At 37.7% G+C, this 19,110-nt stretch overlaps 1 protein-coding gene across 1 annotated transcript in view; it reads right to left on the reverse strand.

Annotated features, from left to right (window-relative positions):
• Window positions 1–19,110, reverse strand: part of MAP3K5 (mitogen-activated protein kinase kinase kinase 5) — a 194,390-nt gene that overhangs the window by 100,332 nt on the left and 74,948 nt on the right. The window contains exons 6-7 of the mRNA XM_034990749.1: window positions 18,043–18,149; window positions 14,597–14,767 (exon numbers count right to left, since the gene is read on the reverse strand). Coding sequence (XP_034846640.1) covers window positions 14,597–14,767; window positions 18,043–18,149 — 278 coding nt within the window. The remainder of the gene's footprint in view (window positions 1–14,596; window positions 14,768–18,042; window positions 18,150–19,110) is intronic.

Consider the following 19,110-nt stretch of genomic DNA (forward strand, 5'->3'; position numbering starts at 1 on the left):
AGAAAATGAAATAATCACAGTCTAAATGCTGAAACCAAAGACACATAAAAATCTTAAAATCAGCCAGAATGAAAAAGATACATCACCTATAAAGGAACAATAAAATTGATAGCTGACTTAGCAATACAAACTATGGAAGCCAAAAGATAATGCAATGACATAAGAACTGTTGAATATTTAAACTCCCCTAGGTTTCTTTCCTTGTTCAGGCGGTGGTAAGACACAAATTTAAGGTAGACAATAAAAGTCAAGGATGTAGATGGCAATCTCTAGGGAACTACTAAACTAATAATAGAAAAAGTTTTAGTAATAGGCCTAATAGAGGATAAAATATAATACTAAATTAATAGAAAATAAGGGGGGAATGGAAGACTAAAAGATAAAAGAACAATGAAACAAATAGAAAATAAATAGCAAGATGGTAAACATAACTGCAAATACCAGTTATCACAATAAAAATAAGTGACCCAAACACTACAAATAAAAGAGATTTGTCAAGTTAGACTGAACAACAGGGAAGGAAGGAAGGATGGAAGGAAGGAAGGAAGGAAGGAAGGAAGGAAGGAAGGAAGGAAGGAAGAAGCAATTTCAATTATATACATTTAAGAGACACACTTTAAATATAAGGACACAGTTAAGTTGAAAATAAAATGATGCAAGACGTATCACTCAAATATTAACCCAAAGAAGTCTGTTGTGATTATATATTAATATCAGACAAAACTGATTTTACAGCAAAAGTTATTACAAGACATAGGAGGGACATTTCATAATGATCAAAGGGTAAATTCAAAGAAAAATTTATAATCCTAAACATACCTATTAATATGGCTTCAAAACATATAAAAGCAAAAATTGACAGAACTAAAAATTAGACAAATTTAGATTATAGCTGGAGATTTTAAAACACTCTTCAGTGATGATCAAACAAGCAGACAAAAAATATCAATGAGGATATGGAAGATCTGAATAATAAGATTAACCAAGTTAATCTAACTGACTTATGTGGAACACTACACCCAACAACAGCGCACCATATCCTGGGCCATAAGGTACTTATCAACAAATTTCAAAGAACTGAAATAATGCAGAGTGTGTTCTCTTGCCACAACAGAATTAAACTAGAGAACAAAAAAGGAAGATATGTTTGGACATTGGGCAACCTACTTCTGAATAACCCAGGGGTCAGAGAAGTCACGCTGAAAATGAAAAGATATTTGAGCTGAACAATATTGAAAGTTCAATATATCAAAATTTCTGGGATGCAGAATAATTTATACCTTTAAATGCATATGTTGGGAAAAGAGCAAGGTTGAAAAATCAATGCTGTAAGCTCCCATCTAGAAAAATTACAGCATATTATTCCTAAAGTAGAAGGAAAGATACAATAAAGGAAAGAGCAGAAGTTAATGAAATAAAAAGTGCAATAAAGAAAATTGGCAGTGCCAAAAGTTGGTTCTATGAGAAGATTAACAAAATGATAAACTCCAAGGCAAATTGCTCATCAGACGAGAGAGAGAGAGAATATAAATTACTGTTATGCTACACTATCAGGAGGACGATTAATATAGGTCCTGTTAGCATTAAAAAGAAAGTAAAAGGAGGGGTGCCAGGCTAGCTTAATTGGGAGAGCATGTGACTTGATCTCGGGGTTGTGAGTTCAAGCCCCACATTGGGTACAGAGATTACTTAAAAATAAAACATATTTTTTAAATGTTTTAAATATTTATTTTATTTTATTTTATTTTTCTAAAGATTTTATTTATTCATTTGAGACACAGAGATAGAGAGAGAGTGCATGAACGGGGGGGAGGGAGAGGGAGAAGCAGGCTCCCTGCTGAGCCAGGAGCCCGATGCGGGGCTTGATCCCAGGACCCTGGGATCATGACCTGAGCCGAAGGCAGATGCTGAACCATCTGAGCCACCCAGGTGCCCTGATATTTATTTTATTTTTAAGATTTATTTATTTATTTCAGAGAGAGAGAGAGAGAATGAGCAAGCATGAGCGGTGGGGAGGGGCAGAAGGAGAAGCAGACTCCTTGCTCAGCAGGGAGCTCGATATAAGGCTCAATCCTGGGACCCTGGGATCATGACCTGAGCCGAAGGTAGATGCTTAACTGACTGAGCCATCCAAGTGCCCCCCCCCCAAAATCTTTAAAAGTAAAAGGATATTCAGAATAACTTTATGCCAATAAATATGGCAACTTAGGTAAAACGGAAAATTTTCTTGAAACATGGTAACGATTTAAGAAAAAAAATGGAAACTCTGTATAATTCTATATCTATTACAGAATTTACAACAATCTCAAATTACTTTTTATTCTATTATCTATCTCCCCCAATAGAGTGCAAGCTCCATGAGAGCAAGCACCTTGTCAGTCTTGCTGGCCACTGAATCTCCAATGCCTGGATCATCAGGATGTCTGGGATGTTGCAGGTGAATATGAAATACTTGCTGAATGAAGAAAGTCTGCATCCACTTCTTACCAAGAACCAAGCTGAGACAAGTGATAAAGACAGTGGTTCACAGGAGACTCAAATAATCTATTCAGGGTGCATGAGTGGCTCAATCCATTGAGCAGCTGTCTTCGGTTCAGGTGGTAATCCCAGGGTCCTGGGATCAAGCCCCAGGTCGGGCTCCCTGCTCAGCAGAGAGTCTGCTTCTCCCTCTCTCTCTGCCTGCCTCTCTGCCTACTTGTCCTCTCTCTCTATCTCTCTGTCAAATAAATAAATAAATAAATAAATAAATAAATAAATAAATAAATAAATAAATAAAATCTTTAAAAAAAAAGAATCTATTCACTTTCTTCAGCAGTCTAAACCCTGACTTTGATAGAAACCATATGACCAGAAAGCTACACCCTTAGACCACATTGAATTAGTGTACTGCATATCACCTTCACCACATTACAATTTAAAGTCGTTGAAATTCATTATTTAATAAAAATATCAAGGATATTGTTTATATAGCTTTCACTGTTGTCTATAGAGCATCTTATATGAGAAATTCCTTTAATTTATGGCTAGGGAGTGCACAGTTTCTTCCGAAGAAGTAGCATATGATTCTTTTTTCATGCTCTACTAAAATACCTATTGGCTTGGAGGTCAGTTATACCAAGCACATTGATCCTTATTATGGGCATATTTGTATTCCCTTGTTCCTTGATGCTAATTTTCCAAACATCTTTTATCATTTCATTGGTTTTTTTTAAGACTCAAACTTGATAAATTATTGTTAAAATACAGATGCTAAAATAATGTTAAAATATAGATGTTAACATATAGATGTTAAAAGAATGAAAGCATCCATTTTAGCTGAAGGTGATGTATCATTCATTTTAGGGTAAATGTGTCATGGTATCAAACAACTGCAAATCCCAGTAGCTAGCAATGCCTGTTAATGCCACATTTCTATGTTGGTTGGCTCAGCTCTGCTCCACATTGTTTTCCTTCTGGGACCCAGCCTGAAGGAGCAGTTTTTTCCAGTAAATGACCAAGGAAAAATACACACAGCACAACCACAACATGGCTTTTAAAGCTTCTGCTGATAATGAGCATCAACCAAGACATACACCCAAACCTGGTGTCGTGGGTGGGATAGATCAGCTTTCCTATGAACAGGGATAGCATATTTCTAACAATAGTATGACGTAGCACAGATGACATTCTCCACCCAAGAAAACTGTGATTAATACCAAATAGAAACAATACCAAACAGACACACCAGTATTAGCTGCCTCTCATTACTGAGCACCTACTAGGTACAAAGCATTGCATTAGACACTTCAAGCATAATATTTCTAATTCTGACAATTCTTTAAGGCAGAGAGGATTCTCTCAAGATTACTGATCAGGACACTAAAGACTGGACATATTAAGTCATGCACATTAGAAGTGGTAGAGTAGGAATTTGACCCAATTCTGCTCAATTCCAAAGCTGAGCCCTTTCTCAGTATCACCCTGCCTATCCTTTGGTGTATGTTCAAAAAAAATTTTTTTAAGCCCTTTTTCATGACTTTCTGGTTTTTTGTTTTGTTTTTGGTTTTTTTAGTAAAAGGGAGTTGGGTGAAACAGGAAAAATTATGAGAAATAAAAGCAGGAGGAACTGCCTTTATATCAAGGATAAAGTTTATATTCTATATACAACAGAAAGAGGTATTGATATATTCTTGGAAAGAATGGTGTTTGTCACAAAATATATTTGATTGATCTTATTAGAGACTAATATTTTTAAAAGACTGATATGGCAATACTGCTGAACATGCCCATAAAAATGTCCCAAAGAAGTTTTATGTTGTTGAAAACTTCACCATTTAACTAGCAAGAGGATAAATGAATGTGAACATTAGTCCTTACATAAAGAAATCTATAAACTGATTATTAGTGTAAAACTATCTATAAAGATAAAGAAATAAAATGGCTAGAGGTGAGTAAGCTAAATTAAAGATGACTTCATGAAATAAAGAAATCTTAAGGATGAAACCAGATATTCACATCTTAAGAGGATTCTAGTGACTACATTTGAGTAACTGTATGAAGTTATGTCCACTACTATTTTGCTATTTGCAAATGCTATTTGCTATATGCCCACTTTTTTCCTATTTTAGTACTAAATGTTTACTGGAAAAAAGTAAGTACTTTATTCTTCAATTTATTATTACATTGCAAAGATGCAAACTTCTTAGTCGAGCTTCCAAAGCAATAGACTTTTGTTCAAGACTGCCTTATTATTAGCAACTGTATTTGTCACCTGATTGCAAACTAGCTCTAAAAGAGGCAAGTACTTGATTATGAGGTGAGTGATGAAGTCTTTATAACAAAGACAGTTCATTTTTTGCATCTGCACTGAGATGTTCAACAAAGTCAAGAATAAAGGAAATATTCCTGAGTTGATTATTTCTAGCTAAAGAGCATTTACTTTCTATCAAAGAAGAAACTGAGCTCAAGTCAAGTTCTCTCTACTTAGCTGTCATTTTTCCTGCTTTGTGATATAACAGCTGTGATTCTTTCTGGGAGACATAAAAGTAATTAAATTAGAATTTCATGGTGCTTTGCATCTCTAGGGATATTTCTTAAATTATCACTCATAAAAAAACGCACACACAAAGCAGGACAGTATAAGAAGAAAACTAGTGTCAAATCACTCTGTTAATTTGGTTTGTAGATGGGGGGGAAACCCTTTCTTCATTTCAAACTACTTATTTGTATATGATCCTTATTATAACAGAAAAGTCAGGAAGAAAATAAAATAACCCCAAATTCTAACTATCTTCTTCCAGTCCTTTTCCTCTTCATTGACTTTTTTTTTTCCAAATAAAGAGAATCATGTTATTTTTATAATCTGTTTTTAAATTTTGATTGGATAGCATGACGCATGTTACTATCAAAAATTTTTTTTTTAAACCACCAGTTTCTTCTGGGTATATACCCAAAAGAACTGAAAGCAGGAAATGCAGATATTTGTACACCAATGTTCATAGCAGCATTATTCACAATGGCCCAAAAGGTGAAAACAAGACAGAGGTCCATCAACGGATGAATGGATAAATAGAATATGGTGTATACATAAGATAGAGTATTACTCAGCCTTAAAAAAGAAAATTTTGACACATGTTACAACATGGATGGACCTTGAGAACATTATGGTAAGTGAAACAAGCCAGTTGCAAAAAAGACAAATACCATTTGATTCCACCTATATGAAATACCTAGAGGAGTCAGATTCATAGAGACAGAGTAGAATGGTGGTTGCCAGGGGCTGAGAAGAGGGGAAAATGGGAAGTTGTCTAATGGGTATAGAGTTTGAGTTTTGTAAGATGAGAAGTGTTGTGGGTGGAGAGTGGTGATGGTTGCACAGCAATGTGAATGTACTTAATGCTACTGAACTATACTCTTCAAACAGTTAAAATGGTAAGTTTTATGGTACCTATATTTTTACCACCAAAGCCCATCCCCACAATTTTGAATGAATGATATTCCATCACATGGGGAGGTTATCCTTCGCTTAACATTTTCCCCAAATGTTGGACATTTAGATTTCTTCCAATTTTTTGTTACCATAAAATTCAGGTAGTAAACATTGTTGCAAACACACCTTTCTTTCCATATCTGCTGTTTCTTTAGGATAGTTTCCAAAGGACATAACTGGATTAAAGAACATGAATTATTTCAAGGCTCTTGATGCATAATGTCAAATTGCTTCCCAGCAAGGTCTTACCAATTCATTCACTTTCCTAAGAGGAGTGTAGGAGAGAGACCTTTCCATTGCATTCATGCCAAAATAAAGTATTCTCATCTCTTTTCATCTTTGCCAATTGATAACAACAAGAAAGCATAGCTTGGGATTTTAACGTGTACTTATTTGATCGCTCTTGAAAGTGAATTGTGTTCACATGTTTATGACCAATCTAAACTTACCCTTCCAATAATTGCCAATTCTCTCAAATTAAAATGTAAAACCCATATTCTAAGAAGGCTGGGAAGATGGGAGGAGACACATTTGGGAAAGCTCTAAAGGGTAGGTAAAAGTGGGGTCAGGAGTTTAAACTTTATCTTTAAGGATGTGAAGAACAGTAAAGATTTAGGAGGAAGGGAGTAACAACAAAATATGGAGAAAACCTAAACCTTTACTAAAAAGAGAATAAGCATATTATCAATTGTGGTTAATCTAGTCAACAACATGGACTCACTAAGCAGAATCTCCAGGGGCAAAGAACTCTCCATCCACATAGTTGAAAAACTCCACAAACAACTGTGATGTTCAGCCAGGCTTGGAAACGATTGCTTTCATTCGGTGAGTGAAATGACCCCATTCTTTCACATTCTCCTTCCTTTCAGCATAATGCTTGGCAAACATCAAGTTTTCTCACTCAACCCTCTGACAACTGAGTTACATAAAGCAAGCTTTAGTTGCCCTCCTTAGGTGCTCAGTACTTGTTAGCTGCAATTAGGAACCTCCACAGGGACATCCTGAATATTACCATTCCTGGATTTCAACTTGGTCAGGCCATAACAGAGCTTCATCCAATCTATCATTTGCTGGATGTGACATTAAAGCAAGGTCAAGGCGTGCAATCAATTTACCAGGGTGCTTGCTTATAAAGCAACTGTGGGCACACTGTATGTTCTACCTGGGTCTCCAGGTCATCCTAGAGCTGTTGGTCCCTTAGGAACCATCTACATCTGGATATATATGAGCTAGGGGTCATGTTGAGTTACTACGAACTCTTCAGGCTTTGAGTTCTAAAAAAAAATCATCTAAAATTTGGAAACTCACCTAACAGACACAATAAAGGACTGACCAAAAATGATGTCAGTGGAATGATGGTGACGTAAGACTCGGGTGGGGGGGGCACAGAAGGTAGTGGAAATGGAGAGAACACAGAGAAAGATAACTTGAAGCCAAGAAAAAGAAAAAAAGGCTAATCTGCCAAATGGAAAATAGTCATTGGTCTCTATTTGTATGTCGATTAGCTTGTTACATAACTCTCCCAAAGTAAAGCAAACCCCATTAATAATGTAAAGACTAAGTAGTTATTAGGCACACATTACTGTTTGAATAACACTGTCACTGACGTAAAAGAAAATTATTTGATAAGGCAAAGCTATCTGTCCTTTCTCAAGTTACTATGGAAAAACGAACATATTAATGCTAAAAACAGGCTTAATGCTTTCAATTTCCTGGGTATGGATCTTTTTTGGCATTACAACAGGAGACATGCTTACACTAATACTGTACAGGTACTTAATCTCCTGTCAAAGTTCTGAAAATGACTTCATATCTCCCCTTAAGAATGAGAATACTGGGGGGCGCCTGGGTGGCTCAGTTGGTTGAGCGACTGCCTTCGGCTCAGGTCATGATCCTGGAGTCCCTGGATCGAGTCCCGCATCGGGCTCCCTGCTCGGCAGGGAGTCTGCTTCTCCCTCTGACCCTCCCCCCTCTCATGTGCTCTCTCTCATTCTCTCTCTCTCTCAAATAAATAAATAAAATCTTAAAAAAAAAAAAAAAAAGAATGAGAATACTGGGGAGCCTGGGTGGCTCCGTCGTTAAGCGCCTGCCTTCAGCTCAGGTCATGGTCCCAGGGTCCTGGGATTGAGCCCCACATCGGGCTCCCTGCTCAGCGGGAGGCCTGCTTCTCCCTCTCCCACTCCCCCTGCTTGTGTTCCCTCTCTCACTGTGTCTCTCTCTGTCAAATAAATAAAATCTTAAAAAAAAAAAAAAAGAATGAGAATACCATCATGTCTAAAACCAAGTATGATTTCAAACAAGCACGGCCTATCCCATGTGACCCCACAACAGCTCTGACATGTGAAATTTAAATAAGGCCCATGTAAAAAGTATACAGACTCTGCAATTTTTCCCTCATCAGCTAAATGTTCAGCTAGATGCAGAAAGAAGAGAAAGAAAACCCTTAGGAATATTTTAGGAAAAGGGAAACTTAATTTAGTTAGTGTCCATGTTGAACACGGATAAACATAACAATATATAAAGAAATACAAACTATTTTCACATATTCTACACTAAAGCTATAGCACTAGATGCCTACTAAAACCAGGACTTTAACATATGTTGTTTCTTTTAATTCTCACAACAGAGCATTTATTCCTCCAAAAACAGTAAGTCTAAGCCAGTTGGAGTTGTAACAATCCTGTCCTCCTTCCCAGTGATTTGTGTAGTATTGGGCTGACGATGGAATACTAGAAGCGTAAAGAAATGTAAGGAAAGTCTGGGGTAGGTTTTTATGAGCCTGCTTTCCCAGTTCTAAGAAAAAGATGGCCTCCTTTCCTCTCCAGACCTTGGTGTAGCTAAGTTGGATTGATGCCTGGAATGGCCGTGGCCACTTTGCAACCCTAAGAAAGCCAGCCGGAGGACAGAGCCACCAACAGCAATAACGAGGGAATAGAACTCAGCCGACATTTTTAAGCTGCTGACTCAACCTACTGCAGACCCAGCCTCACTTCTGGACTTCAATTCATTGTGTTATTGTTGAAGCCCATCGGAGTAAGGTATTCTGCTACTTATAAGATGCTAAGAGCTTCCTAATTCCTGCAGGTAAGTATTATTCTTATTTTTTAAGTAAGAAAATGGAATTTCCTAAAGGTTATCTTGCCTAAGATCACACTGACTCCAAGTGTTGACTCAATATTTATCTCATATCAGTCTCCCAAAAGTCCTCTTCCACAAAACAGTACAGACATTCCCGGAAAGGTCTGCTCCTGGAAATTCTAGGAAAGAGAGCCTAGGATGTAGTAAAAACAACACTGACTCTGAAAAATTGGATTTGAGATTTTTATTAATAACAGGATGTCAAAAAATTCACTTAAGTTCTTCGAGTTTCAATGGCCTTGCTTGTAAAAATGGGAGGAAAAAAGGGTCAGCCTTGCTTTCTTTACAAGGTGCTTCTAAGTTTGCAACAGTTAACAGCATACACAGAAACCTTGTGTCAACTCTGAAGTTTAAGGGATTGGTAATTATTTCCACCAATTGAACAAATACTGCACATAACAAAATGCTCCAAGTAAGCCACTCTGCATGTGAATTCAGCATGACTATTTCATGGTTACTTCTTTGTTGGATTAGGTTAACAAAGGAATCGCGGAGATAATCTTCGCAATGAATTTTCCATGGCTCTCCAAGTCATGGTACACAGTATTTCCTTGGGCCATTCTAGTTAAGTCTGTCATTTCACAAACTCTGTGGCCTCTTTTAAGGATGTGAGTCTAGGCTTTGGGGTCATAATATTTCCTACTTTGAAAGCTGAGTATCTGCCCAGCGTCACTGTCTCATCTCGTGTGATATCCTCTCGCAGCCCCAAACATCCTCTAACCAGAGCCTATGACCGACACCATGACTGTTTTCTCTTAGACTTAACTTTACGTTGAACGGCTATCATAAAAAGCGACAACCTCTTCATGACTAAAAGCTAAACTCAGTTTAATTCCATAAAGGTCAAAAAGGTGTTTTTTCCTACCTTAAGTTGGATTATAGAAATTTAAGTACAGAAAAAATAGCATTATTTTACCCAGCCTCAAGAGCTTCAATGGACAAAAATAACAAAGGAAGTGACAATAAAAAACAGTAAATGTCAGAGAACTAGTCCTTTTTTATACTTAAATCAGCAGGATGCATTCATTAAAACCACCCAGCCTCTGTCCCAGATAAGATTCAACAACAAAAGTTTGTTCTAACAGAAGAGAAAAAAAGAATTGTTCTAACAACGTATCACAATTCTGCAAACTTAAAAAAATATCTAAACCATAAACTTTTCTCTTACTTCCTATTTTTGTACTCTGACCCCCTAGGCAAAGCTCTCAGAAAACAGATGTGCGCAGGTGTAAAATGGTGCCTTGCCACAATGCCTGCACCGGATTCGATGCTCAGAGGAGTGCAACGCTTTCTCCCTCTGACATGGAGCAGAACCCTGAACTCATCAAAGGTGTTAAAATGGGGAATTGCAAGAAAGAGCTTGATGAGCCACTGAAATCACAACGGCTTGGGGCTCTTATACTCTTGAGGGAAAGTTCCTATCCTTAAACCGTCCGTGGTCAGTACATCACTGTCTCTGCAAGCCAACAAAAAATGACCCAGGCCATGGGAAATGTCCACGGAAAGAGGCCTGAGGGACTGACTACCTGCCATGACATCCCTCCCCTTGGCCTCGCACCAGCATTTGACAAGTGAAAACTCAGGGAGTTACACGGCTCAGACAAAGTCAGTGGAAACATCCCTGTGGGACCCATGACTCAGGACATACATAATCTTGGGTAAATCTGGCAGGATGTCTCATAACCTCAGGAACACCCTCTTGTGTCAGCACCCTGACAATGTGCTTTTCACTTCTCAGCTCGAACAGAAAGGGAGGTTAGGGACAATGCCAACACACCAACATGAATGAGTGTGTCTGCAGCACTGTGGGAGCTGGATCAAAACATTAAGAAATACCGAAGAAGCTTTACAAGTGTGAGGGCATGAAAAAAAACCCTACTTAAAAAGGGAGGGGGGGACTTCTTATCCATCCTTAGGACAAATGGATGTATGAATATACATGACAGTAATGGCAGGTTATGGATAGGTAATCTACAGTAAAAGTGACACTCTTTTAATACCAAATAAGTCTGTGAGTGACACAAGATCAACTCCTAGGGACCCTACCGTTAAAAGGCTTTGATCTCTAACAGCCTTCCCTGCTCTTACTAGAAAATTAATGGACAGCTTAAAATGAAATCATAAGAATTTCTGACATCTTCAATTTGACCTGAAGACCTTGAAACACAAAGCTCTTTTGAGAGACAGTTAATAGTCTTCAGCTAAAGGAGAACCATAAAAAAGAAGCCAGAATCTGGAAGTATAGAGAGTTAAAACAAAAACACACTGGAAAAAACTCTGTTCCTTAACTGAACTTTATGTGACCTTGAAAGCTCTCAGTAGTCTAAACTGTTTGATTTTCAAATAGGGAAATGCTTTATTTTATTCCTGTGCATCATGCACACTAACTTCATAGGAGATGTTTTCCATTTTAATTCACTGACCATGAAACTTAGGCTTGTGAAGATTACCTAGGCATTTCATTATCACTACCTTATCAAAGCATTTATACTGGCACAATGTTTCCAAGGGTCAGATTCTAATTCTCCTACAACTAAGAATTTTTTTTTTTAAGATTTTATTTATTTATTTGACAGAGAGAGACACAGTGAGAGACAGAACACAAGCAGGGGGAGGGGGAGAGGGGGAAGCAGGCTTCCCACGGAGCAGGGAGCCCGATGCGGGGCTTGATCCCAGGACCCTGGGATCATGACCTGAGCCGAAGGCAGATGCTTAACGACTGAGCCACCCAGGCACCCCCAACTAAGAATTTTCTTAAAGTGTAAATCTTCTGGTAATTCAAAGGCTGCATAGCTATATTCCTCTTTTGTAACAGCAGAAAAAAAAAAAACTTAGTTAAGGGAAACTGTAAAACTCTCTGGCTCATACTAAAAATTTACAATACAAATTTAAAAGTCCAAACCAAAGTTTTCCATGAGGATCCAGGAAATTACTGTCCCCAGGTTTTCCTTCCTGGTTATAACCCATTATCCCAATTTCAGTCCCTGGTTCAACTGCTAAAATGATATAAGATTTTGCAAAGTTAAGATTTCTGTTTCACAACTTAAAAGATTTTATGGCTATCACTGAGGAACTCCTGAGGTAAGCCAACCTCCTTTAATGTATATATTTTCAATTAGGGAATAGTTTAGGAATATTAAGAAAGACAGAAAAATAATATAAGCAACACTCCCACATACCCACTACTCAGCTTAAGAAATGCAATGTTTTAAATAGTCTTGCAGCTGCATGTGAATCACTCTCTTCTACTCCTTCATCCCCATTGGTAACCATTATACTGAATTGAGAATTTATGATGTGCATTCATGCATCCATACGATTACTAGAGGTGTATGATTGCTTTTTAAAGTTTCCATAAATGATACTGTACTCCATGTATCTTTCTGCCATTTGCTGATTTTGCTCAACTTTTTTTAAAGATTTTTTTTTTTGCATGTCAAAAGTTTTATACAGAGGAACTTCAAGAATTTCTCTACTGTATGGTGACTAACATAACATAATTAATAATATCAAAAGACTTTCTCTAGAGTATATAAGTAGGAGTAGATATGCTGGATATAGGACAGGCTAGCTGTCAACCTTCCTTGATAATACCAAAATCTTTAAGTGGTCATAAAAATTTCTACCACAACCAGGAGAGGCTCCCTTTCCTCTAACAACTTTGCCAACAATTGATATTGTCACACTTAACTATTTTTTTTTATAAATCTAGTAGTTTCTAACGGTGTATTAGACACTTTAGATGATATGTTGTAGAGTTTGGATTCTGTTATACTCCTCTTATGAGTATTCAGTCTTATTCTAACAGGCAAATAAACTGTTGGTGGTTTACCTTGATCATGTGGGGACTTGGCTTTAGGTTTTATTAGGGTGGCTCTGTATCGGATTTGCTCTGAATTTTTAGTGCACTTCTTTAGTCCTGGGATGTAGTTTTTTATTCCTACGCTGTGGCCCTTCTGGAGTTTCAGTGGAAAACTCGGATTGCTCATGAAGCCCCTCTAACTTCAGTTTCAAATTCCAAAGTCTGTCTCTCCTACACTGGGCAGCTGCTGAAATTTCTGTTCAGCTCTCTTAAGACTTCTGGCTACTATTTTCCACCTGGGCTCCTAGGGTAAAACTCACACATGTCAGGGGTTAGCTGAGAATTGAACAAGAGTTTATACACAGATTTTGAGGCTCTCTCTCTGTGGCTCCTTTATGTAGGGGGTATCGCACTCAATTTCCAGGCACTCTGGCAGCCTCACACTGACCCCTCTGACCATTAAGACTCTGGTTTTCTTCTGGAGTTCTATCTGTCCTGTGGTCCTGCTGATCAGGGAATGCCCCCCGAGGGAAAACCCATTTAAATGTGGATCTCTTATCCAGTGTGGTACCCTTCATCTAAGAATCAAAACCTCTCCAGTTTCTGACTACTTTTAGTCACTCGCAAATGCTTCCAAACCGTTTTCCTTCTTAAGTGTTTTTCCAAAGTGTATAATTATTACAATTGGCAGGAGTAGCTGTGCAACAGAATCCACTCTGCCATTTCCAAAAGGCAGAACCTTGACGAACAGAAGCAAATCTCGATGTGCTCTCATTTCCTCATCTTTTCTTTCTATGATTCATGGTATTTTTAAGCCTTGTCTAAGAAATTCTTTCCTATCCCAAGGTCAGCTTGTATATTTTATTCCAAAAGTTTTTTTCTAAGGTATTTAAAAAATATTTTGGTTTTTAATTCACTTGGATTTCATTTCTTGTACGTGGCTTAAAGCAGAAATCCAATTTCATTTTATTTTTATGAGCAGATGAACAGATTTTCCCAGTCCCATTCCTGAAGAGTCCACCCTTTCCACTCTGATTCATGAAGTGCACTGTCATAAATCTAGTCTCATAAATATCTCAATCTGTTCCAGGCCCTCTCTTCTGTTTCAGTCTCTCTCTTCTGTTCCAGTGTTTGTCTATACCTACACGCATACTGTAATACCTTAATTATTACATCTTTATAGTAGGTCTTGTTATCTGGGAGAGCAAGTCCTTCCACTTTGTTCTCCAAGATTGCTTTGCCTTTTCTTGGCCCTTTGTTTTTTTCAAATAAATTTTAGAATCAATTTGTCAAGTCACATGAAAGCCCTGTTGATGAGAATTAACATCTTTAAAATAGTAAGTCCTCTCATCCACAAATTTGGTATACTTTTTCACACATTCTAGTATTCTTTCATGTCTATCAATTTTTATAAATTCTCCACAAAATATTTTTGTTACTATATTCTATATATTTTAAAATATCTTTTAAAATGTTACTTTCTCGAATTATCTTTTCATCCAACTTACCCCAATTTACTCTGCCATATCAAATGAATTTCATCAAAATTGTTTACTGAAGCTATAAATTCTAAGATTTATTTCATAATACACAATCTAAAGGATAACAATACTTTAACACTCCCATTTGCAAACCATTTTTTTCATGTCATGGATTTATCAAGTAAGTGTCTTATCTGATATACTTACCAAGAAGCTCCATGGTCTCTACTCTCAGTGTCCAGGAAATTAGAGTCCAAAAACATGTCTTTGTAGATTCGACCAACTAGGCAATACATATCTGAAGCAACCTGCCCTTCACTTTGCACCAGCGGGATCATAACATCAAGAGCTTTTTCTCTATCTCCAGGGAGATTTCTCCTAAGGTTGGAGGAGAAAAAATATCATTGTTTCAAGATAGATTATAGAAGCAATGTAGGCCAATTATCTTTTTAAAACTCTACTTGATATATTGATTCACATTAGTGAAGTTTGGCAGGATAAAGACAACCATAAGATTTTGAGAGTCCCCTCTAAAGCTCTGTCCTAAGCCTCTTTGTCTTTTCAATCTATCGCACGTCTACTGGGTCTAACAAGGATCACTTCTGAGCTGCTTTCCTGATGACGGTGATAGATTTGCATTTACCCATCTATACAGTCCTAATTTCATAGTCCATACTTTCACGGTTCATAGGTTCAAGGGCATGGAGTAGGATCAGGAATGCAGTCTGTGGCCTTAAATGGGGCAGTTGACTAATCCAGACAAGTACCAAACCCTGACTTTAGGTTTCAGTGGCTTTTGCTCCAAACACTGTACAGACTTAGTCACAGACAATACCAACAAACCAACTTTAACCCAAGAGTTGCCTAAAGTCCACCTGTGACCAGTTGATGATCTAAGGAAGATACTTTATGTAGATCATTTTAAAATAGCAAGTATGTGTAGATCATTGTCAAAACCAGATAAAAATTCTCTTAAAGGGACGCCTGGGTGGCTCAGTCGGTTAAGCATCTGCCTTCAGCTCAGGTCATGATCCCAGGATCCTGGGATTGAGCCCCGCATCGGGCTCCTTGCTCAGCAGGGAGCCTGCTTCTCCCTCTGCCTGCTGCTCCCCCTGCTTGTGCTTGCTCACCTGTACTCCCTCTCTCTCTCTCTCACTCTCTGACGAATAAATAAATAAAATCTTTAAAAAAATTCTCTTAAAAATTATTTCTTCAGTCTTAAGAACATTATGCTAAGTGAAAGAAACCAGTCACAAAAGATTACATATAATATGATTCCATTTATATGAAATGTCCAGAATAGGCAAATCTAGAGACCAAAAGTAGATGAGTGGTTGCCTAGGTCTGGGAGATTTGGGGGGGGGGGGGGGGGGGGGGAGGGAGAATGACTGCTAATGGGTTTCCTTTTAGGGAGATGAAAATGTTATGTTTATTGTGTTGATGGTCATACAATTTTGTTACTATATTAAAAACCATTAAATTGTATATCTTAGGGCGCCTGGGTGGCTCAGTCGTTTAGCGTCTGCCTTCGGCTCAGGTCATGATCCCAGGGTCCTGGGATCGAGTCCCACATCGGGCTCCCTGCTCAGCGGGAAGCCTGCTTCTCCCTCCCCCACTCCCCCTGCTTGTGTTCCTGTTCTCGCTGTCTCTCTCTGTCATATAAATAAATAAATAAAATCTTAAAAAAAAAATTGTATATCTTAAATGGGTGAATTGTGTGATATATGAATTATATTTCAATAAAGCTGCTACAAAAAGTTATTTCTCTTCTCCTCTATGACTTTAAATATATCTGCCTACGAAATTCCTTTTTGCACTTTGTCCTAAGTACCTTGAGTTTATAATAACCCTTCATACAAATATGCTTATCAATTCATCATATTGTATTTTAGGAAAGGTAAAGACAAAACACAAAGAAAAATATAAGCGGCTCTATAGACTTTCAGTTTTCATTTCAAAAAAGAACATATTCCATTCCATCTTTCAAGAAAGATTTATTTGAGAGCCAGTTGGAGCTGGTAATCCCTGGAGGTCTCATCTCACTCTGTCAAATCTAAAGAAAAAGATGTTTAATAAATGGGGAAATGGAACATATTTTCATTCTACACTTATTGATACAGTTAGCAAGTCCTACAGTTTGGGTGGATAAAGAAGGGAAGAAACAATCTCTGGTTGAATAGCATGCTGACTTTTTTTTTTGCAGACAGAGGCAGGAGAACCTAGTGATGAAGAGCACAGACATCAGTATCCAACAGATCTGGGTTTGAGCCTCAGTTTTATGACTTGCTAACTATGGGCCTTGAAGAAAAGGTATTCAATGTCTCCAAGCTTTGGCTTCCTCATCTGTAAAATAATCAAGCCTTAAGTGACACACAGCATGTGGCCCAGAGACATGATGTCTCTCCCTTTCTCTTTTACTCATTCTCTTCAGTTGTAGTAACTACATATATATTCAACTCCCACCATGGAAGAGAGCAGCACAACTAACAAGCTTTGGACAGCTCAGTGCTTTGGGCCTCTCTGTGGCCAGAGCATGGCTGGTGCCTGTGGTGACTCTGGGTAAGATGTGGCACTGAGGTATGTGCCATGATGTAGACAGAAGGCCCAGAGGCAGGACTGGAAGTAGCAGCCTTCAAGCGGGTCTTAGCAGATTCATGGATACATGCCCTAAAATGTGCCCAGTGGAGTTCTGATTATAATTAGATATGTTCAGAGCAGTGAAAATGAAAATATTCTCTGGTTACCAGGAATATGTTCATCTAGACAAAATTACCCTTACCCTACTTAGTAAATTTTTTAAAAAGATTTATTTATTTATAGGAGACGGAGGGGGGGGAAGGGGCAGAGGGAGAGAAGGAGAGGGAGTCTTAAGCAGACTCTGCGCTCAGCACAGAGCCTGATGTGGGGCTTGATCCCATGACCCCAAGATCATGACCCCAGCCAAAACCAAGAATCGGACACTTAACGAACTGAGCCACCCAGGTGACCCCCTAATTTGTAAATTTTTAAGTAAATAACCACTTGGGGTTGAGCATATTTGCCTAAAAATAACATCATATTTGTGCAACTTAAAAAAATTCTAAACAAGTATAAATAGTAAAAACAAACTCAGAGAAAAAAAGAACTTTAAGAATTTAAGGAATAACATGGAGGACATTAGGGGAAGGAAGGGAAAACTGAAATCAGAGAGGATGACAAACCATGAGAGACTATGGACTCCTGGAGACAAACTGAGGGTTTCAGAGGGGAGGGGGATGGGGGGATGGAGTAGCCGGGTGATGGGTATTAAGGAGAGCACGTGTTGTAATAAGCACTTGGTGTTATATGCAAATAATGAATCACTGAACATTACATCAAAAACTAATGATGTACTGTATGGTGACTAACATAACATAATAAAAAAATAAATTAAAACAAAACAAAACGAAAGAGAATTTAAATATACAAACTGTAAGGGCTTTTTTTTTACTGACAAAAAAATAAAAAAACCAATGTATATGCTTCCTATATTTTATATGGTTGAAGTAGAAATATTAATATTACATTCTAATAGGGAATGGCTTCAATGCTATGGTAAAAAAATACCCTAGGAAGAAAATGCAGGTTACAAAATAGTCTGTTAGCATACTGTGGATAGAAATTTTCCTTCTTACCTATTCAGTGCAAATGCATAATGAAACTTCACATGGTGATGGGAAGCCAAATCAAAGGTTGGCAGCTTTTCTAACGTCTCTACCAGCTTCACAATAGAATCATAGTCCTTTCAAACAAGAGGAGAATAACACAGAATTAAACTACTAGGAGAAAGTTCTGACAATGAGATGACTTCTGACAACCAGATATTTGAATCCGAGAAGGGTGTTAAAAAGAGAAGTAGGATCCATGGAATACTTTCAAGAATCTAAAACCAAAAAGAAATTGTTTTTTCTTAAATAAGAAATTTGGATTATATAGATAAAAACCTTAAAATACAGAGTCACCACAAATGACCCCCAAACAGGTCACCATCTAGCATGATAATCCTCTATTGTCTAACTATGGGTGGTTTACTTCTCCATGGAGCCAGATTCCTGGCATACAGTGTCCTATCAATTACTTTCAAAGAAATTATTTTCAAAATATCAAGGCCATGGAGCAAATGACTGAACTTCTGTTATAAGTGATAAGATGATGTCATTTCAAGCTCCCCTAGTCTTGGGATCTGAAGTACCACACCTCTACATGTATGTCAATTTCTGTTGTTCTCATGAAGCTTTACTTGGGCCTGAAAGGCTGGGAATAAAAAACTAGAAGTCATTTAGATTTTACTATATAAAAATCTAATAGCAAATCTCCAACTCAGAGAGGATTTCGTTCTGTTTACCTTATTTTAGAAAATTTAAGACATGTCAATAACATTAAATGGCATATTGGTGTGTTTTAAAAAGTTATTTTTATAATTAATCAGTTGCATATTTCTTGCTCCTGGCTAGTCGATCTAGCACTATCAATTTCAAGCAACAGAATTCCAAGGAGTAAGAGCTTTGTTCAGAAAGCAGCCCCCCTCCCTCCCCATTTCTGCTAGTTGCCACAACACAGCTTTCATTTATTGGCTGACAGGTGTGTCTGAGGCTAACAAAATAGAAGAGATTGTCCCCAGGTTAGCTATGCACACAGATTTTTCTTTTTGTTCTTCTGGAGGAAAAAGTCAGACCTTTACCATACAAGTACTTCATTACACA

This window comes from Mirounga leonina, unplaced genomic scaffold (genome assembly GCF_011800145.1).
Source record: "Mirounga leonina isolate KUSES-001 unplaced genomic scaffold, KU_Mleo_1.0 Mir_53, whole genome shotgun sequence".
NCBI classification, from domain to species: domain Eukaryota; kingdom Metazoa; phylum Chordata; class Mammalia; order Carnivora; family Phocidae; genus Mirounga; species Mirounga leonina.